This window comes from Caretta caretta, chromosome 1 (genome assembly GCF_965140235.1).
Source record: "Caretta caretta isolate rCarCar2 chromosome 1, rCarCar1.hap1, whole genome shotgun sequence".
Taxonomy (NCBI): Eukaryota; Metazoa; Chordata; order Testudines; family Cheloniidae; genus Caretta; species Caretta caretta.
In genome coordinates, this window is record NC_134206.1 from 192,675,443 (window position 1) to 192,698,651 (window position 23,209).

General features: G+C 42.2%; 1 protein-coding gene across 11 annotated transcripts in view; it reads right to left on the bottom strand.

Annotated features, from left to right (window-relative positions):
* Window positions 1-23,209, bottom strand: part of LOC125645155 (OX-2 membrane glycoprotein) — a 143,551-nt gene that overhangs the window by 79,634 nt on the left and 40,708 nt on the right. For 3 of the 11 annotated variants that reach the window (XM_048870344.2, XM_048870328.2, XM_048870318.2), the window contains one exon: window positions 16,672-17,891. The exons of 1 other annotated variant lie outside the window; for it this stretch is intronic. In XM_048870344.2, the coding sequence (XP_048726301.1) occupies window positions 17,789-17,891 (103 nt within the window). In that variant the 3' untranslated portion in view covers window positions 16,672-17,788. Of the gene's footprint in view, window positions 1-6,904; window positions 7,896-8,091; window positions 8,138-10,091; window positions 11,318-16,671; window positions 17,892-23,209 lie in introns of those variants that run through there. 7 more of the 11 variants (XM_048870361.2, XM_075118196.1, XM_048870354.2 and 4 more) reach the window with 5 other exon arrangements.

Below are 23,209 nucleotides of genomic sequence, written 5' to 3' on the forward strand. Positions count from 1 at the left end.
ATGGCTGAATGGTAGCATTTTACATCTGCTTTGCCCAGGTATAAACAGCAATACAAAATATTACACCTCCAAGAGGCACAGCACATAGTGCACTACGGGGCAGTGGGGACAACAGTGGTTTTGAGCCTTGCACCCTCCTAATCCTAGTTTGCTGTGTCTGGGGCCTGTCTAAATTACAGTAACTCCTCAGGATGCCTCATCACATCCTATTGGGCTACATGCTATCACTCTGCCTCCAATATGATCCTCACATCCCCAGAACACCGCCTGCACACTCCTATGCCAGCACTTGCAAGGGCGTCCTAAGAAGGCAACTTCATGGCTGTCTTCCCTAATTCTGGTGCTACAGGACTTCTCCCTCAGGTAGAAGCAGGGCTTTTAGAGCCACTCTGTGCTGCTTTGGGCCTCTTACATGGTGTACGGGGGCCAGAGTGGGGCGGGGGAGTGAAGAGCTCATTTCAGAGTTTGTCATCCAGGTAGATAGCTAATTAGTGCCATCTTCTCTAAAAATTGGAACTATGCTAGTATGACTTCCAGCACCCCGTATTCACACCCTGCACTCCAAAAATCTTTGTACAACATATATCTTGTGAAGTATCATTTGAAAAGTAATAACTTGCTGGTCAGTAATATCATAGTGTACGTAGCAACATAAAGTTATGAATTTCCCCTGCGTGAAGTTGATAGCACATGTTCAAACCCTGAGCGCTCCGATTAGGCAGGAATGGTTACGCAGGTCCGTCGTAAACAAAGGAACGTGTGTTCATATCAGTTTATACATAAGAAGTAAAGAAGGTGTGACACTGGGAGACCAAATGCCAGATACCGCCAAGACTTCATTGCTGGAAACCAGTAGTTTTCACCTGTGTGTTACTATGGTTAAGATGGGTATTGGACTTATAACAATGCATTTAGTGTTTAGACTTTATGAAATGTTTGTAAGCTGCTGCACGTATTAATCTCACTTATAATCATTTATCACATGCTATAAGGTAATATTAAAGTTTTTGCTTTGTAACAGTAAAAAATGTTTGCTCTGAAACTGTGAACCCACTCAGGAGGGACGATCTTCTGCCCATCAAGCAGGCCTATCCAAACTAAACTGGCCTTTATGGGCCATTAAAATACAATGACTTTGTTAACTGCCCCCTCACACCCAGGAAGAATCTACTGTGCAAAAGGGCTTCTCCCATCAGCTTGAATTCTGGAAGAAGGAAATAAAAATAGCTGACAAGATAATTGTTCATATTTTGCTGTTTGGACTGTCTCAGGGCCGGAGCTTTGAAACAGAAGCAGAGATCCCCACGATCTCCTGGGTTAGCCCTAAAAGACATTCGGAACTGACAGGGGCGAGCAAGCCAACAATCTAAACTTTAGTGCTATGGACCTGTCCTGGATGAAGCTTCAGAGGGTCCTTCAAAAAATAAATATAGAACTAGATCTCCCTGTTCCCACACAGAAAGAAAGTGACTGTGGTTTGGTTAGAAATGTGTCTGTAAAGATGCAGTTAAGGGAAGCACATCTACAGGGGATTGGGGATGGCTTCCAGCCATAGGTCATTAGGTTAGGGCTTTGGAAAGTGTACTTGACCCATGCCAAAATGGCCTTCTCCTGAGAATGACCTGGCATGTGGGTCACAGTGTGGTCACAGAAAGCACTAATCTGCCTATAAGAAGTGAATGCTGATGGCTACTTAGGAGCAAAAGTGATGCACCTCTCTGTCTTTTGTCATTAGAAGCTCTCAATGGCCCTTTTGCGGACTGATGTGGTTACATCAGCAGTGGACTATTTTTCTGGTGAACTGTAAAACCAAGCAACTGACTGCTACCAGTCAGTAAAGATCCCATGTGTTTTTGACAAGAATAGCCATGCTAACCCTGCTGTCCTGGCTAAATGCCAACCTAGGTAATTAACTTCTGCCTGTCTTTAAAAATACACATCCTGTTGTCGTTTTTAAAGTTAACTCCTCCTTATTCTCCTGCATCTTATTGTGTCGTGAAGCTGATAAAGAATGGCTGCTGTGTCCCATTCTAACCCTGACTGGATTTCAGTGGGTAGGTGAAGAGGTGTGTGGGGGGAGGGAGGGTGTCAGTCAGAGGAGCAAAGCCTCATGGCAGTAAGGTGGAATGTCCAGACAAGGGCAGGTGAAGACAGGAGAGCAGAGGGAGTCAAGGAGATGGGGAAAAGGTCATTTGGGGGGCAGATGGAAAGGGCATTGTGTGGTTATGCAGAAGCCGAGAGGAGGGATAGTGAAAGCTTATGCTTCCTCTTTCTTGGAGGCTGAAAGAAATGCTGATTTGTGCCTCATGGATGGGGGGGTATGACAACGTGAAAGCAGCACATTTACAAAAAGAAAAATGGGTCTTTGTTTTGAGCTGGTGACATGGTTGTTGTTTTTCCCTGCAAATTTAGCTTTGCCCTTGTCTGCTGGGGTTTCTCTGCCAACCCTCTTTAATCACCAGTGGCATATGTGGAAATGGAAATTATTATCTCCAAATTGTTATCTGACCTCACCTTCCTGCCTTTATTATGCCACTGAAACGGAAGTGAATTCTCAAACCTCAGAGTTAAAGCATCCCTCAATGGGTGTCAGTCATAAAGACTGAAGAACTGAGAGGGGAAATATCTGTGGGCAGACATCAATGCCTCTGAACAGTACATTTACTGTAATTGAAATAAGCCACTGAGGGGAAAACAGACAATGAACAGACTGATCTACTGCTTCTGAGCAGTAAACATATTGTCACCCACAAAGGAGGGGTGGAACAGTTTCTTAAGGGAGACTGGGGAAGCACATGGGGAAGGGGGATGCTCTGATTGGCTATGTTCTTGTAAAGTCAGGTATAAGGAAAGGAAGGATGGTCAAGCAAACTTCTCCCAGGTCACTTGTGCTTGCTATTTATTGCACAGTGCACTTCAGTTACCAATCAGCAGTACCTCTTGCTCTTTCATTCCTACCCTCCTCTGCCAGTGCAACTCATCATAGTTTATATGTTGCTCTGGTTCTGAGCCCTACGCAGCTCTACCAAATGCATTTCAACTCTAATCCATATCACCTTCTGCTCTTCTAAACCAGGGAAGAAATATTAAGAAAACTGTAATAACAGAAGACAAGGGAAAGAAAAACATATACTCATGACTAACTGCATAGAATCACAGGGCTAGAAGGGACCGCTAGGGTCATCTAGTCTAACACCCTGCCAAGATGCAGGACTTGTTGTGGCTAAACCTTCCAAGACAGATGGTTATCCAGCCTCCTTTGGAAAAACCTCCAGTGAAGGAGCTTCCACAACTTCCGTAGAGTCTGTTCCATTGTCCTACTGTTCTTACAGTTAGCAAGTTTTTCCTGAGATTTAATCTGAATCCACTATGCTGCAGTTTGAACCCATTTCCTGTTGTTCGTCCCCCCTGTAGCAAGAGAGAACACCTTTTCTCCATCTTTTTTTATGGCAAACTTTCAAGTATTTAAAGACCGCTATCATGTTGTCGCTTAATATCTTCTTTTCCAAACTAAACATACTCCGTTCCTTCAGCCTTTGCTCATGTGGCTTGCATTCCATCCCTTTGATCATCTTTGTTATTTGCCTCTGGATCCTTTCCAGTTTTTTTACATCCTTTCTATACATGGTGACCAAAATTGGACACCGTACACCAGCTGAGGCCTAGTCAATGCCAAATAGAGCATTCTATCACCTCTTGTGACTTGCATGCTATGCCTCTGTTTATGCAACCTAAAATTGCATTTGCTTTTTTTGCAACAGCATCACATTGCTGACTCATGTTGAGGTTGTGATCCACCACTCCTCCCAGATCCTAGTCAGTGGTGCTGCTGCCAAGCCAGTTATCCCCATTCTGTATTCGTGCATTTGGTTTTTCTTCCCTAAGTGTAGCACCTTACATTTGTCTTTGCTGAATTTCATTTTGTTGTCTATAATCAAGTTCTCGAATTTATCAAGATCCCTCTGAGTTTTAGCTCTGTCCTCAAAAGTGTTGGTAACCCCCACTAGCTTTGTGTCATCTGCAAATTTGATCAGTATGCTCTCTACTCCTCCATCCAGGTCATTAATAAAGATGTTAAATCACACTGGATCCGGAGCAGATCCCTGTGGAACTTCACTTGAGACTTCCCACCAATCTGACATCATTCCATTAATAGTTACTCCTTGTTTGTGGTTGTTTAACCAATTATGTACCCACTTAATGCTAGTTCCGCCAAACCCACATTTCTCCAGCTTACTTATCAGTATGTCATGTGGCACTGTGTCTAAAGCCTTGCTGAAGTCCAGGTATATTATGTCCTCTGCATTCCCCCGTCCACTGAATTCCCCCATCCACCCTGCACCCAGGGGCTGTAGGGATGTGCAGTCACTTCCGGGAGGAGCGCAGGGCCAGGGCAGACAGGGAGCCTGCCTTAGCCCCGCTGCACGCCAGACTTTTAGCAACTAAAATCTCCCGGGTTGGCTTCAGTAGCCTCCGGGAGATAGAGCCTGATTCCGGGAGACTCATGGTGAAACCGGGAGGGTTGGCAACTCTAAAGAGACAGCATGTTGACACACTCACTTTCTTCCAACACACACACACTCTCACATACACACTCCCACACCACACACTCTCTCTCTCTGCCCCCCCCACATTACTCCCCTTACAACTCCCCCCTTCCATTAAAAAGCAGCTGGCAATCTAGTAGGATGCCCATGGAATGATGGGATTGAGAAACCTGCATCACGTGACGCTGTACCTGCCCCATGTGGCATTGCAAACCCTTCCCAAAGCACCCTGCAGCCACTTGCACAGTGGGATAGCTACCCACAGTGCACTGCTCTCTATGGTGATGCAAGAGCTGCTAGTGTGGATGCGTTCTGCTGACACGAAGAGCATAGTGTGGACACGCAACAGCGATTTAAAGCGGTGGCTGTATGTCAGCATAATTTGTGGTGACAAAACTCTGAAGTGTAGACAAGGCCTAAGACTATGCCATTATCCTTCTAGTAAACTTCATCTAAATGCTAAATGCAGGCCTTTTGATCTAATGACAATTTAGTATAGTTGCATACATAATGTAAAAGTAATATAGACTTACAAGACATGAAAAGGATTTAGGAACTACAGGTTAATTTGGTTACACAGATATACATTTAACAGAATGTAGGTAGATACAATTAACATCTATTCTTGATTTTTATCAGCACAAGAGAATGGCCTGTGTCTGCTAAGCTATTTACATACCTTTGTTACCTCCACATAGTGAATTAACATTTCTTTGAGGTCATGCCCTGAGCTGACTAGCTGTCAGAACCACAGGGACATTTTGCAGAAGCCATTAACAGCTGTGGGAGTTTTTCTGAAAGGTCATCAAGTGGGTTAGGGTGCTGCAAGCTCAGAATTCCTCCAGGAGTCACCATCTGTCCCTCTCTACTAAGGGCTTATTTACACTACCCAGTTTTGTTGACAAAACTTATGTCAACACCCAAAAGTCGACAAAACAAAAATCGCCAAAGGGTGTTCACACTTGCTCCCTCTGTCGACAGATCACATCCACCCTGGGACACCATCATCGACAGGGTGAGCAATGCACCGTGGGTATGTATCCCACAGTGCACTCTTGTGGGAAGGAAGAGCTGATCGCTGTGCATCTTGGGATTCTCTCCGAGTTCTCCCACAGCCCCCTCAGCTGCCAAGAGCAGCACCAGGAGTAGCTCTGTGAGCTCTCCGTGCTGAGGAATGGCAAAGCAGCACAGCAGTCTGTCCCCCTCCCCCCGCAACAGCCGTCTGTATTTATATTTAATATAATATTTGTACTGCTTTCTGTATTTTTCACTCCATGCATCTGATGAAGTGGGTTTTAGCTCACGAAAGCTTATGCCCAAATAAATTAGTTAGTCTCTAAGGTGCCACAAGGACTTCTCGTTGTTGTTGCCTGCTGCTGTGTTCCTAGTGCAGAGCAGAACAGGAGAATTCCAATGATCTGCTCTTTGTTTGTTCCCCAAAGGGAGCAGCTTTGAAAGGAGAGGGGCATGCAGAGATCAAAACACTGAGCAGAGCAATCAGGGCAGGCATTGTGGGATACTGTCGGAAGCCAGTTCTGTCAACAAACCAATCAGCAGTGTCTACACTGGCTCTTTGTCGACAATAAAGGAAAGGGGAAAGAGAAAATTCTCTGATAGGGGTGGAAGTTTTTTGTTGCCGAAACTGGGCGTTTTTCGCGACAAAAGTCCCATTGTAGTGTGTACACTCTTGCTGTTTTGTCGCCAAAAGGCAGTTTTTGGTGACAAAACTTGCCAGTGTAGACAAACCCTAACTCTCCATATTCTGTCAGCACAAGGCTCAGACAAGGAAACAATTTCCCCCCTTCATTAATATTTTCAGATAGGGCCCAGGACACTTAAATCCCACTATCTTAACATAGTTTTTTAAAGGGAAGAATGACAGTATTCTACCCCGTATCTGAATTTTCACCATCACAGAAACATCTTCTCAGAGTTGGATTTTTCCCTCTCCCCAAACTGTCTTCTGTCCTTTTGAACTGCGAGTTGAATGGGTGTCAGCTCACAGCCGTTTGGTGCAACAGCACATTTAGGTGGCGGGTGCCAGAATCTAAACTTAATCTCTTTTAAAATGAAAGTCAGCAGCCATTATGGCTGTACAAATAACTATACTTTTACAATTCATCCAAAAGACTGCACCTCCAGCAACACCTTAAAACCATGCTGGGGCTTTGGGTCATTTCTAACTTGTGGGAAAGTACCACCTACTAAGTCATGAACACAGCTCCTTGCAGCGGCTGTGTGTCTCTCTCTGCCAGGTACCAACTTGCTTGGCTTGTTTCTGTTTTGCTCAGATGGAGGAAATGGGATCACAGTATAAAGTAATGTGCAGGCTACTCAGAGAACAAATGCATAGAGCCTTTAATTTTCAAAATAGCTTTATTTGGTCTTTTTTCAGCATAGCTAGAACACAATGATGAATAATAGAATCAATGAATTAGTAAGAGAGGTAGCTTCAGGTGAGAGAATCATTAAGCAGCAATAACAAAGTCCCTAGCACAACAGTAACTGTCAGCAACTATCTCTAATGGCCTTACAAACACAAAGATGAATACACATTAATGCACATACAAATGCTTGTATCACACTGGGGTATTGAAACAGCTGCAGCTCTGGAAAACTGAAGAGATCTGTCTTTCCTCACACAAATAGATTTGAACTTTGAATCTGAAACAGTTACTTTAGTTTCAAGAAACTCAGCTGCTAAATGTTCCCTGTTGCCTTAATAAATATGCATATAGTGTGTACATAAAACTGTAACCCAGCATGTCTTACAAAAAGTTAAATAACGTGAAACATGACTGATGCAAGAACAAAAGTTAATGGAATAGAATAGCCAAATGCCTTATAGGAAGGTAATAACAGTGCTCTAGATGGGATACAAGGCTTAAACCACTACTGCTCTGTCTGGTTGATGGCTTGTCTTAATACTCATTCACCAGTAGTGCCAGGTAAATGAAGTGTGGCTGGAGCCATGTTGAAGATCAACAGCAAGAGGAGGAATGTAAGGAAGGGAAGCAACAAGTCTTGTGAATGAATTCCATGGACAGATGATCCGGATCCATCAGTCATTCACTGCTGAAAAACCACCTGATCAGCTAGATAGGAGGAAAGAAGCAGGTGGATAGTTGCTGTCCAGTGGGACTGAGACAAATGACATTAGGTTTGTCCCCTATATATCTGAATCTGGTGCCAGGTTTTTTACTTCCTATCTTCTAGCTACTGAGTCTAGGTTGGATCACACTTCCCTTTATTGATGTAACTTTCAGGCCACTCCAGGTCACTGCTTCTAATGCTGAATCAGGTTTGCCAAGGAAAAGATCCAGTAAATGGGTTAAGATGCTTTAGATTCTAGATGGAAAAAAAAAAAAGGGAAGAAAATCTTGTTGATTGTTGAAAGCAAGAAAAGAGGACTGACCGACTGCTTAAAATACAGCAGCAGCTGTAACTAAAGGCTCCCCTAGTCACATTATATTGAGTGTTGGATTTCTTATCCACAGACAGGCTCCCATGTAGCTTGAGTTCCACCTTTATTTCCCTTGCTTACCAGGAAGCATACTTCATCTGGAAATCTCCGTAGCACAGAGAGACATCTAGTGAAAGAATAACACAACTGCCAGTAAATATATAATTATGTAACATGTGATCTTTAGGGTTTTACCCAGGACCTATTGACCTAACAACAAGAGCTCCAGTCTGTTAGTTCAAAGACTATACAGACTCAAATCTCTATGAGGTCCAGCCACTAAAGGCAGACAGAGCACCTTAAGGAGTTACAACTACATCTACTCATGCTCGGCAGCTAGGTCTCCATGCAGCAATTGCTTATCTGTTATCAGGTTCCCCTGTGTGGGCTTCAGTATACTTCTGACAGCAGTCTCCTCAATGCCAGGTTTACTACTTTCTCCCAAGGAAGAGGATTCTTAAAAGTGAAAGCCTTCTGGAGGCTGTGTTTTGTTTTTTGTTTTCTAACTAGAGAAAGTGCCTTGAGAATCTGTTTCTGAAAGAGGCTCAAAAGAGATGATTCAAAAGTTAATGACTAGAGCATACTCTGTGCCAGTTTTCAGAGTAGCAGCCGTGTTAGTCTGTATTCGCAAAAAGAAAAGGAGGACTTGTGGCACCTTAGAGACTAACCAATTTATTTGAGCATGAGCTTTCGTGAGCTACAGCATCGGATGCATCCGATGAAGTGAGCTGTAGCTCACGAAAGCTCATGCTCAAATAAATTGGTTAGTCTCTAAGGTGCCACAAGTCCTCCTTTTCTCTGTGCCAGTTATTTCTCTTTTGGCACAAGCTGTCCCGATGGAACACCGTCCTTTTCTGTAGATTCGTAACAGTGGTGATGGTGGGGTTGCTGGTTTAACTTGATGGAGCATTTTATAATAGATCACTGAATCAAATCCACCCCAGGTCAGTAGTGAGTAGTTACCAGTGGTAGTTACCAATGGATGACTCTCCAGGACCATGAATAAAAATCAGAATAAAAATAAAATAAAACAAACCAAAACACCAGATTTTTAAAATTTAAATTGGAGTTTTATTTTTGAAAACAAACATGTTGAAAATTAAACCTAAAGTTAAGGCCTGTAACAAGGCCAACTGCCTCCTGAGTGACCCCTCATGGCTGGAGATCACTCTGCAGCACCCCACCCACTGTTTCTCCTCTCCTTGAGGCTCCTAAAGGACCGCACTTGGGCTTCTCTGAGTTACCACCAACCATGCCCGCTTTAATTGAAACAGTTCACAACAATCCTCAGAGTCCCAAAATGACATTCATCACCACAACAGAAAAGTTTATACTTAGCTGTGGCATGTTCTATCACCACCAGAGCTCTTCTTCTGCCCTAATCTGTTCTCCCCTCCCTGCTCAGCCTTCCAGTTCTGGCCTCCAAGTCCAGACCCAATCAGGGTTTCCCACAGAAGGCTCCAAACTCCCCTGATATCAGACATTTCCTGCAAGAGCCTTTCACTTTCTGCAGTTTCCTGATCCCCCTCATCCCCAACAGCTTTTTATGGGGAAATCACATGATTTCTCAGCTGTGGTTCATTCAGTAATCAGGTTTCAGAGTAGCAGCCGTGTTAGTCTGCATCCGCAAAAAGAGCAGGAGGACTTGTGGCACCTTAGAGACTAACACATTTATTTGAGCATAAGCTTTCAGCTTTGAGCATAAGCTACAGCTCACTTCATCGGATGCATGCAGTGGAAAATGCAGTAATCAGGGTGTGCTCACCCCAGGCCCTCCAACCCATAACAGGCAAGCCACACCTTACACGGGCTGAAACATACTATAATCTACTAAAATAATTTTTTTAAATTATATGCTGAACCAATGAGCCCTCCTTATATACTGTGAGTCCAAGATTTTGTTTTATATACAGGTTTCAGAGTAGCATCCGTGTTAGTCTGTATTCGCAAAAAGAAAAGGAGACTAGTGGCACCTTAGAGACTAACCAATTTATTTGAGCATGAGCTTTCGTGAGCTACAGCTCACTTCATCAGATGCAACCAATGAAGTGAGCTGTAGCTCACGAAAGCTCATGCTCAAATAAATTGGTTAGTCTCTAAGGTGCTACTTGTTTTATATACAGAATCAATTGGGGGCAAGCCATCTTTAACAAACTTTTGAACTCCAGCTCTATAAATATGGCACAACATGCCATGTACTGCCTTAAGTTTTTATATTATTTTTGGTCTTTAGAACGGAGTGAACTCTGGTAATTTACTTATTTCCAGTTGTTAGTTGTTTCAGCCTGTTGTGCACAAAAGATCTGCAGAAACACTTTTAGTTTCACTTTTTTTCTTATGTAATCTATACATTTAAAGTAGTTTTATTTAACTAATTAAAACAATTTTTAAATGCTGATTGATATGTGCATTTTTTAATTCAATTCCAATTTCCATCCAAAAGCAGCTTGATAGAAATCATGGGTAAAAAGTTACCTGGTAAATAAGAAACATATTTTCTACCAATGAAAAAAATGGAGTAATTAAAAGTCGAAATATAAAAAGAATATTCAGAGTCTTAATTTTTGAAGGATGGCTACATAGATGGTTAAATCAACGTGCATCAATGTGTATCGTGTATCTGTCTGGTTAAAAAAAAGTCATACCAAATCTAATGTAAAAGCTATATTTAACTATAAATAATCAAATCAACATCTCTGTCTGTGACAGCATCAGAGGCAAGAAATTCCCATCTCATTACATCATGAGGCCTGGGAAACTATACATCTGGGATCAAATTAAAGGTCTGATTTAAGAGTTATTGTACAAAACAAAATTGTATTTGGTTTATTCTAAGGACCTACCCAAATATATAGTAAGAAGATTAATTGTATTTTTCTTCCAGAAAATAGCATCCAGACTCTCTGTGCATCATAGACTAGCTATTATTACATAGTAACTGGCATAATCCTGACTGCTATAGTGCAGGTTGCCAAAGAAACATGTTTTGATAGTTATATCAGCCTTTCCTTAAGAAAATAAGGACAAATGGAAAACATGATTAAAATGGGTGATATAAAGCAAAGTTTTCTGTTTGTTGAATTAAATCAACCATGTTCTAAATCAATCCAACTGCTCTCCAGAGGCCTATGAAAAATGACTTGCTATGTTTGCAGTCCATTTCCCAGTGAATAAATATCCTCTCATCACAAAGATTACACAACAAATGGCACCTTGCTGTACAGATACAGTGGCTAAATGGACCCAGCAGAAAGAAGTTCCAGCCAAGTTTTCAGGAACAATATTGGGATACTTTAACTGCTGCTGCCTGTGGATTATTGATAAAGGTTTTAGTCCCTAGGACAATCAAACTGTTACTTTCAAACAGCAATGAGTTCTCCTAAGTAAGTTGTTTTGCATATATAAATACAAACATATTCAATAAATACCCCCAAAACATTGTCTTCTGCTTCCAAACCATCATGACACAAAGTTCACGATATTGCACCACATGATGATGTTACATTACCCGAATACTATCATAGATTTAATAAAGAGAGACCCCAACTTGAACATACAAAACTGGCACAATTACATACACAACCAGAGCAAACAAACACAGTTGTAAGTGCAACTATATATTCACCAGGTGGCACTTATGAGTGCCAAGTCCACTGTATACTGAAATAACTGGGCAAAAATAAGAAAGCGTGTTCAGAGAAGAGTCAGGGACTATAGCTATATATACAACAGCCTGAATGATCATCTCATCTTAATGGAATTTTAAGCATCTAATTTTAGGTAATCTATTTGCACATGATAGGAATTATTGATTATTTACTGGAATCATTTAGAAAGCTTTGCTTTCCATTTCCTATGAATTCACTCACTGCGGGATAGATCAAGATGATATTATTCTGACCCTAATTTCCTTGGTAGTGCTATCTTTGCGATAAAGGAAGACTAACAACTAATTTTTGGATGAGACTTCATATTTTGGAAAAACGTTATTGCATAATAAAGACAAAAATAAATCTTGCATAATTTGTGTGCAATTCAGATGAAAACAGCTGTTTTAAAACAAATATTCCCTTGCAGCATTTGCAGCCTACACATTGCCACTTCGAGAGTTTGAAGGTGAGATTGAAAATAAACAAAAGCTAAATCAATGTTATTGTAAACAAACAGAATAGAATAAACAGTGAAAAGCAAATGCGGTATTGAATTTTCCCTATTTTTCAATAATGCAAGCTATTACTAGTAGCACATAGATAAGAACATTTGTTCAAAGTACATATACCTAATTTTTCAAATTTTACTCACAATATTGGGAGTCCAGCTTGAGACACCTAAAAAGGAATCTGATTTTCAGAGGGCAGTGCTCAGCTCTTCTGAAAATCGAGTGTCAGAGCCAGGCGGTAGGCAGCCAGATCTAGTGGTTAGTAACCTGATTCAGGAGTGTCATGTTCATGTTACCAGGAATCAGGCAGGAGCCAGTCAAATTAACCCCAAGAAGGTTAGACAATATTTGGGTCACCAGGAGTCAAGCCAAGGTCAGGATACCAGGAATCAAGCAGGTCAGAGTCTGTAGCATGAGGCAAGAGGGCTGTAGTGAGTGGAGTGGCCTCCCTCCAGACTTGAGAGTGAGGGACCATTCCACTCCCCGTGATGGGCAGAGCCAAACCCTCCCCACCCCCTGCCGGAAGTAGCGGGGTACAACAGGAAGTATAAAAGGGCGGGCTCTGCAACACAGTTGAGGCTGCACAAGGGAAGGAAGCAGATGTCTCTTCTAGGCAGGTTGACCCTTCTGCAGGACCCTAGTCCAGCAGCCGAGCAGACCAGAACTCTACTGAATGAAGAGGACCCCAAGGAGTAGCTGAAGAGGCTGCTGCCCCACTATGAGAAAACGAGACAGAACCCCAGCTCGATGGAGCAACGCTGACTAGCTGGAGTAGGAAGTAGCCCTGGGGAACCAGACTTCAGCCAGACTGTGTTGCCAGGAAGCCAAGCAGCGGATTTTGGTTTCCCTGCCAACCCAGGGGTGGGACTACCCACCACTAATAGGGCCCTGGGCTGGGATCCAGTGAAATAGGGTGGGGTTGGGTCCTTCTACCCCTTTTGCTGCTACCCCACACCTAGGGATTGGTAGCACACTCACCCTAGCCCTGAAGGCCTATACCTTGATTGTTGGTTGCCCCAGCCAGGAGGTTGTGGGCTCTAGATTATTGATTGCTGTCTGTCTTAGCCAGGAAGTTCAGGGCTAAAGACTGCTTATTGCTCTGCCCCGCTTGGGGGCCAGAGCCCCTCTGACATTATCTGATTAAAATGTGACCATGTAGATTATTGTTACTACTACTGTTATACAATTGCAACAAAGCTTGTGCACAGTATGTCATGTAAGGTGTCTAAAAAATTATGGTTTGCTGAACATGATTATCCTATTTGTATCATGTATCGCTTTTGTTTCTGGAGTTATGTACATTGACTATGTACCTGTATTTCAAATGTGTTTGCTCCTGTGGTAAGACCCACAAGGTATTTAGCCATCACATTGTGAAGGGACTATTAAAGTTGAATGGCCCATCAAAGAACACTTAACTCACAATGGGCCATGGCAGAAGCTCATCTACACCTAATGGACTTTCCTGTGGATATTCTAGCTAGAGTATGGGTGATGGTTCCTGCTATGACTCAGCGGCGCATGCAAAGGCCTGTGTTGAGACCATGTGACACTAAACACCATCGTGTTACCTGAATTTTTCCACAAGCTGTGCGGAGGGCTTTGTTTGAAACAGTGGCTTTCCCTCCATATAAACTAGGGCAGAAACTATAAAAGGCCCAAGAAACATCTCCATTTTGCCTCTTACCTGATCTGATCTCTGGACTATGAACTTATGCTAATGGGAGTATTCTAACCAAGGGACTGCAGACCTTCCAGATAATTGGGAGCAACCAGAGATTTAACCAGTTAGCAGTTTATGCCATCACTGCTTCAAGAACTCTTTGCAACACTAAAGCTCACCATCTCTACTATGACACTGATTTCACAGCTGTACTCATGTCTGTTTGTATAATCTTTTAACCAATACCCTCTTTTATTTTTTAAAAATTTTAGTTTAATTAAGAATTGGCTGGAAGCATGTATTTGAGTAAGATCTGAAATATTCATTATCCTGGAAGGTAATGGATCTGATCCTTTCGGATTGATTGAACTTTCATATTTGACATGGCTGTCTGGCGGGAACCCAAGGGCTGGATTGCTTTTAAGGAAACTGTGTTTTGGCTTCTGTGTAACCAATAAGGTATTATAGAAGTTGTTTTGTGGCTAGCTTGGAGGATCTAAGTATTGGAATGACCACCAGCTTTGGGGATTGTCTGCCCCTTTCTTTGCAGTTTGCCCTAATAGAGTTACCTCAGTGTGGCTCCCCTGGGACTCTGGTCACAGCCTTAGACTCTTAACTGTTATTTGACCACCCAGGAGGCTGTGAGCTATAGACTACTTGTTGCTTGGCCACAGCCAGAGGGGCCTGAGCCCGACTACTGTTGCCACATGCAATGAGGTGGAATGGCCTCCCTCCCCACTTGAGAGTGAGGGATCACTAGAGTGTCCATACAATAACCAGATAGTGCCTAGTAGTGCAACCAATTTCCTGTACCTCTCTTTGTGTTTAAATAGGAAGCCCTGACCAATCAGAGGTCCTGTTGTTCCTCAAGCAGGCCCAAGGGAAGCCTCCCTCATGTAACTTCAGGTTGTATGGTTGCTCCACCTGGTCAGTTGGGAAGAAGCTGCTGGCTGAGAGCAGGGAGATAGCACTCAGTTGGGAACCTCACAGACTCAGGTTCAAAAGCCACAGGGTCATGACATCAGGCCCCCATAAGGTGATGAAAACTGGGCACCAAAAAATAGGCACCCAAAATCATGAGTCAATTTTGACCATGATTTTAAAGTTGCACAAATAACTTGATATGACAAAATACCTGTATTGCCAACTATCATGGTTTTTTTTTTAATTCTTTTATTAGTGCCAAAATTTTAGAGCATTCTGGAACCCATCTCACGATGATGCAAGAAGCTCCAGGTGCCTTGCAAATTTTTGCCCTGCCAGAATCCAGCAGAGTCTCTACTCTCGTTCTCCATTCTCACAGGAGGGGGGAGGATGCAAAGAGCCCATCAGCTCAGTGAGGCTCCACTCCCTCCTCCCTGCCCATGAGCAACCCAGACAGAACTGTGCCTCCCCTCCTTGCCCCTCCCCCTGCTGCATCCAGCCTGGGAAGAGGTAGAGGGGGGTGAAGAGGCACTGGAGCTGCGCCCCCCACTCTAGAAAGGGGAGAGGGAACCCCTCTGCTGTCAGCCCACATCTAGAAAAAGTAGGGTCAAGAACCCCAGGTGGGACAGAGATGAGGCTGGGCTGAACTGATGGGGAATGTGGGCTGGGTGCAGACTGAACTTTTGGACAGGGCTGGGGGACAGGATTAATTGGTGGGCAGGGAATGGGCTGATGTCGGGGTGAGATCTCATGCAGCAGGGGCCAAAATCACGTTACCCAATACATTTAGGAGAGTGAGCAATGGTAATTGTCACACACACACAGGAGATGGGCAGGAGGCGTTCAAAATCAAAAGATGGAAAAAATAATATCATGTTTTAAAATCTCATTAGTTTGCGGGGGGGGGGGGTCTAATTCAGGGGTTTTGATCTTGAGGTTAGCAACAGTGAAATACACACAACAAAAAGACACCTGACAAAAGTAACTATAGTGGGAATAGTTTACAACTACATCTGATGTTTCATCCACTGAGTTGACGTCTGATTCACTGTAAATATTTATTCCAATAACAAACAACTTATTCAGAGGGAGACCCACCTTTAGATAAGAAACTACATAAAATCTGACAGCCCAAGGCTGCCAAATAAGCTGATCTAGAAATCCTATTGTATCATGAGTTTTCACAATTTATGTAGATAAAAGAGACCGAAATGGAATGGTTACTCTCCTTACATGGCAGAGCCAGCGTTAGCATTTCAAAGATCACGTGCAAATAATTTCTGTGAGGAATTAAATAGGGATTTGTAAGAGTGAAACAACTGTTCATATGTTAAGGTCATGTTAATTTTTTCCTCCATATCAGTAAAATAAAGCTTTCAAAGGCCAGTGATTTTGAATATGGCTACATGATTTGAATGAACAGCCAAAAGGAGCTATTAGAAATCATTTTACACCGTGAAATGACACAAATGAGGTGTGGGAGGCAATTATGTGAAATTCCCCCCTGTGCAGAGAGCCAACAGATGGCTCATTTTGAAGACTATGTACTGGCCCTTTGCACACAAGAGAATTTCTCTCTTGGTTACTGAGTTACCATGTAGCTGGGAGCACAACAGACTCTTTCTTCTGTAACAGATAAAATCTGAAAGGTTTCATGTGTCCACACTTAGATATACACAACTGCATGTACAGCAAATACAATTAGTTTCAGTTGTACTTGGTCCTCCAGGAAATAAATGCAATTGCCCATGGAATTTTGCATACACACGGTCAAATTCTGATTTTGGTCACACAAGTATAAATCTGGAGAACCACGATGGACTGAAACTGAGGAACTCTACATTTAGAGAGGTGTAACTCACAGAAGAGCGATGAAAAAGCAATCAGGTTCTTAAAAGAAGAATTTTAATTGAAGAAAAAGTAAAAGAATCACCTCTGTAAAATCAGGATGGTAAATACCTTACAGGATAATCCGATTCAAAACATAGAGAATCCCTCTAGACAAAACCTTAAATTACAAAAAGACACAAAAACAGGAATATCCATTCCATTCAGCACAACTTATTTTATCAGCCATTTAAACAAAACAGAATCTAATGCATATCTAACTAGATTGCTTATTAACCCTTTACAGGAGTTCTGACCTGCATTCCTGTTGATACTGGCAGATGCATGAGTAATCCTGCATTCGTAATTCTTCTTTTAAAAATAACTCTAAGTACAAGTAGAGAGCAGTATGGGCATAGTGTATTATTAAACCAAGAACAGTTCATAAATACTCTTACTTTTGTGTTGTGCAATGTTTATCCTTGGATAGGGCGGGGAGGATTTGAGTAACTTAATTACCACAAAATTACCCCTTTAATTATACCATACGTCACTGTGAGGGATTGTTGTAATGGCTTTCTTTGTGTTTTGTAAGATTATTTTCCACATGGATCCAAACCAACTCACTGTGGCAAAATGTATTTCTGGAATTGCAGAATATTCATCTGTCTACAACCAAAATACTCTCCCCTTTACAAGAAAGCCACACCAGACTAAACAACGGCAATTCTAAAACAAGACTCCAGGGTCAGGACTCTAGTGGCAATGAGACATTCTGACTGTGATATTCTGCCACCCTGGAAATACAGGAGGACTTCAGAGTTACGAACACCTTGGGAATGGATATTGTTTGTAACTCTGAAATATTCATAACTCCAAACAAAACATTATCATTGTATTTTAAAAGTTTACAACTGAACACTGACTTAATACAGTGGGTTCTCCTTTCAGGTGAATTTTCAGTGTCAGACCTGCTGGGTCATTCTCAAACCAAAAACCCGGGCTAAACCTTCCAGTCAGGGGCAATTACTACGTACCAGCAGTAGTGCCACATCAGACACTTCGGCATAGATTTCACAATCCATTTTTGCCTACAACAACTAAATCTTCAGCACTTTTAATCACAGTGCTGCAAAATAGCATTGAGACAACAGAGGAGTAATTCTGAAAATAAGTACTAGACATTTACATGAGTAAGAAGTTAATCAAGACAGTGTGTTCCATTCTTCCAGGGAAGAATTGGTAGGGGAAGTAGAAGTGGGTGGCAACCTGGGCAGCAGTGACCATGAGATGGTTGAGTTCAGGATCCTGACAAAAAGAAGAAAGGAGAGTAGCAAAATACAGACTCTGGACTTCAGAAAAGCAGACTTACACTCCCCTAAGGAACTGATGGGCAGGATCCCCTGGGAGGCTAATATGAGGGGGAAAGGAGTCCAGGAGAGTTGGCTGTATTTTAAAGAAGCCTTATTGAGGGTGCAGGAACAAACCATCCCAATGTGCAGAAAGAATAGCAAATATGGCAGGCGACCAGTGTGGCTTAACAGTGAAATCTTCTGTGAGCTTAAACTCAAAAAGGAAGCTTACAAGAAGTGGAAATTTGGACAGATGACTAGGGAGGAGTATAAAGATATTGCTAGAGCATACAGGGGTATAATCATAGAATGTCAGGGTTGGAAGGGCCCTCAGGAGGTCATCTAGTCCAACCCCCTGTTCAAAGCAGGACCGATCCCCAATTTTTGCCCCAGATCCCTAAATGGCCCCCTCAAGGATTGAACTCACAACCCTGGGTTTAGCAGGCCAATGCTTAAACCACTGACCTATCCCTCTCACCTAAATCAGGAAGGCCAAGGCACAATTGGAGTTGCAGCTAGCAAGGGTTGTGAAGGGTAACAAGAAGGGTTTCTACAGGTATGTTAGCAACAAGATGGTGGTCAGGGAAAGTGTGGGACCCTTACTGAATGGCAACATAGTGACAGATGATGTGGAAAAAGCTGAAGTACTCAATGCTTTTTTTGTCTCGGTCTTCACAGACAAGGTCAGCTCCCAGACTGCTGCATGGGCAACACAGTATGGGGAGGAGGTGAGCAGCCCTCAATGGTGAAAGAACAGGTTAAGGACTATTTAGAAAAGCTGGACACACACAAGTCCATTGGTCCGGATCTAATGCATCCAAGAGTGCTGAGGGAGTTGGCTGATGTGATTGCAGAGCCATTGGCCATTATCTCTGAAAACTCATGACGATCAGGGGAGGTCCCGGACAATTGGAAAAAGGCAAATATAGTGCTCATATTTAAAAAAGGGAAGAAAGAGAACCTGGAGAACTACAGACCGGTCAGCCTCACTTCAGTCCCCAGCAGGTCCTCAAGGAATCCATTTTAAAGCACTTGGAGGAGAGGAAGGGGATCAGAACAGTCAACATGGATTCACCAAGGGCAAGTCATGCCCAACCAACCTGATTGCCTTCTACGATGATATAACTGGCGCTGTGGATATGGGGAAAGCGATGGATGTGATATATTTTGACTTTAGCAAAGCTTTTTGATATGGTCTCCCACAGTATTCTTGCCAGCAAGTTAAAAAAGTATGGATTGGATGAATGGACTATAAGGTGGATAGAAAACTTGCTAGATTGTCGGGCTTAATGGGTAGTGATAAACGGCTTGATGTCTACTTGGCAGCTGGTATCAAGCGGAGTGCCCCAGGTGTCAATCCTGGGGCCGGTTTTGTTCAACATCTTTATTAATGATCTGGATGATGGGATTAATTGCACCCTCACCAAGTTTGCAGATGACACGAAGATGGGGGGAGAGGTAGATAAACTGGAGGATAGGGATAGGTTCCAGAGTGACCTAAACAAATTGGAGGATTGGGCCAAAAGAAATCTGATGAGGTTCAACAGGGACAAGTGCAGAGTCCTACACTTAGGAAGGAAAAATCCCATGCACTGCTACATGCTGGGGACTGACCAGCTAAGCAGCAGTTCTGCAGAAAAGGACCTTGGGATTACAGTGGATGAGAAGCTGGATATGAGTCAGCAGTGTGCCCTTGTTGCCAAGAAGGCTAACGGCATATTGCGCTGCATTAGTAGGAGCATTGCCAGCAGACCGAAGAAAGTGATTATTCCCCTCTATTTGGCACTGGTGAAGCCACACCTGGAGTACTGCATCCAGTTTTGGTCCCCCCACTGCAGAAGGGATGTGGACAAATTGGAGAGAGTCCAGGGGAGGGCAGCAAAAATTATTAGGGGGCTAGGGCACATGACTTATGAGAAGAGGCTGACGGAAATAGGGTTATTTAGTCTACAGAAGAGAAGAGTGAGGGGAGATTTGATAGCAACCTTCAATGACCTGAAGGGGGGTTCCAAAGAGGATGGAGCTAGGCTGTTCTTAGTGGTGACAGATGACAGAACAAGAAGCAAGTTGAAGTGGGGGAGGTCTAGGTTGGATATCAGGAAACACTATTTCACCAGGAGGGTGGTTAAGCACTGGAATGGGTTGCCTAGGGAGGTGGTGGAATCTCCATCCTTAGAGGTTTTTAAGGCTCGGCTTGACAAAGCCCTGGCTGGGATGATTTAGTGGGTGTTGGTCCTGCTTTGTATAGGGGATTGGACTAGATGGCCTCCTGAGGTCCCTTCCAACCCTGTGATTCTATGATTCATTCAGTGAGGTTTAAATGATTAACTAGACATGCAAAATAAAAGAAATCACATCACAACCTGCTACTTTAGAACCAAGCCTGGCTACACAATAATCTCAACAGGGTTGGTGGAAATTTTTTCATCAAATCTGTTCTATGATGGAAAATTGGGTTTTCAAATAAATGAATTTTTTAGCAAAAAAGTGTCTGCTTTCTGCTGAAAATTTTGGGGATTTTTTTGGTAGAAAAATGGAATGTCCAAAAATCTGAAAAAAAAAAAATCAGTTCTGAAATGCCAGTGTGATGCATTATGTGAGTTGCAGTTTGGTTCCCTCATATTTCTGATCTCCTGGATGGGCCAGGCTTCCCAACTGGCCTTCATCTCCCATGATGCATTGTGGCCATGCAACTGCATGAAGCACTGCCTCATTTTACTAAGAGAGGAGACTGTGGTGCCTAATGGGAAATGTAGTACAGCCAGAGAACCAAGTCTGTAGAGAGAACAGGAGCATGAAACATCTGAAGTACAATTTCGATGAGACGAGGCTGGCAAATTAAATATTGTGGTTTTTGGCCAGAACATTTCAGTTTTCGATTTTCACTGAAAACTCTAAATTTTCCATTGAAAAAGCCCTCCATTTTCTGACCAGCTGTATGTCTCAGTAACTTGCTCTTGATTTTTGTCTGTACATGAGAGAGAATATGTATGAGCACTGAATACTGTTCAAAAGCTGCAGTTCTCAAATTGTGGAGCCTTGGCTGGTGGACCACAGAATTCAACTTTTTGATAAATACACACCTGTGGTATTAAAAGAGGAATGATCTGCAGTATGAGAGAGCTGGAAAACCTCTGGCTATGTTACTTATGACAATTTGAAACATCTTGCTCAATTTCTCTCTCTGGGAGTAGCACAGATAGGATAAAAATTACAAGGGCTATAAAGTCATGTCATTTCAGGACATAAACTGATCAGCAGCTGGGGTCAAGAGGATATTCGCCCCCACCCCACATGTTACAGTATGGATGTTTAACACCTCTCTCTGGAGAATCCAGCATTGACCACTCTCAGAGACAGGATAGTACAAAAGATGGTTGAAAAACTGTCAAAGGAACAGTTTTCTGACGGAAAAGGTAGTGTCATCAAAATTGAAACGCTGTATGAGAATGTCTCAATTTTGACAAACATTTTTGATGGAAGACAGTTGAAATTAATGGTTTTGACTTTCTTGTTCTGGTAACATCAATGTTTCATTTAGTTTTACTTTACAGTAAAATATTGATTTTAATATTATATACCTATATTTTATATTTGTATTTATATTAGAATGTATCCATAGTATTGAAAGGAAACAATTCAATGTTTCTGAGTGACTCTTAGTGTCTACACTGTAATTTTTAGCCCCGCAGCCTAAGCCTCAGAAGTCTGAGTCAATTGAACCAAGTTCTGAGACTCAGTGCTGTGGGTTTTTTATTGCAATGTAGACACACTCACAGTGTTCTCAGCCAAGACCCTACATCTGTTGGATCAGCTCCCTCTGAGAATCTACCATGCCTTCAGGGAATGATGCAAGTCTTTTAACTAATTAGGCTTGAACTACTGTAGAACAGTAATTTTACTAAATCATCCTTCTGTATGTTGATGTTTTGTATTTCTTTTTAATTACTGTAATGTACTCAGATACAATAGTGGTGGATATCATGGAAATATTTAAGTAAGAGCTTCTGGGGCAGAGAGTCTATTTTATAAATCTAGAGATATGTCAAGCACACCCCCACTCATTTCACCTGTTTATGGAAAGCCTTGTCCATCTGTGGTTTATAAATGACGGACTTGCAAACATTACGCTTCCAGCAACGTAAGGAAGACAGCCTGATATCTTTGTTCATCTCACGTGACACTTAAAATTTTTATTCTTGCTAGAGCTGTAAAACACAAATTCTTGCTTTTGGCAAAATCGGGGGTAAGAGGGGATACTTTTCTCTCCAAGTTTTGATGAGAAAAAACAAAACCATTTTCATTCACACCTCATATATATTTTTGGGAAATATGAGGTGGTAAAAAGCTAATTTTGCACAGAATAGTGTGGAGCTGATTGGTGAAAAAAAGCAAAATTTTTAAAATTCACAATTTTGCCTTTGGATGTAAGTTTGCCATTTTTCCAGCAAAAAGCCATATCATGGCAAGTAGGTGAGAACCTTTGTCCTGGATCAAATTAATGAATACACAAGTAAACATCCATTTTCAATCTCAACTACAAAGCAAAATTTGGTGGGTTAACTCAGATAAGTCTAAGTGAGTGGCAGCATATCAAGAGGGAGTCAAAATTTTGGCAAATTTACATCTTCTACATTCTCCGGCCTACGTCCCGGATGCCAGTGGACACTTAACAGACTGCTTTACTTAGGCTTGGTCTACACCTAAAAATTTTACTGGTATTACTATTTTGGTTAAGGATGTGATTTTTTTTAACTGACATATTTATATCAGTAAAAGTCTTAGTGTGGACATAATTATGCTGATATAAAGGTGGTTTATACTGGGATAGTCATTCCCCTTTCGGTACAGGAACAGCTATACCAATATAAAACACACATATAAAACAAATGCATCCATACAAGGAGGATTGTAATTCTTTAACTATACTGTTATAATTAAGGTTGCACAACTTTCTAGTATAGACAAGCTGTTAGATGCACACTCACTTACTTTTGTGTAACTTACAAACCCTCTTAAAAGTCACCTTTGAATATGGGTCTAAATTTGCACAGCAAGACGAAACAGCATCCCTTTGCTAACCCACTTACTCCTATGACAATAGAATTATTACATATTTAGGGTGAAATTATGCTTCAATGGAAATCCATGTGAATTTTGTCATTAACTTCTATCAGACTAGGTTTTGGCCCTAGTAAATCTGAGGCTATTCTGCTGTGCAATCAATTTCACTGCTTATCCGTCCACTATGGCATATTCTGTAGTCATTCCAGT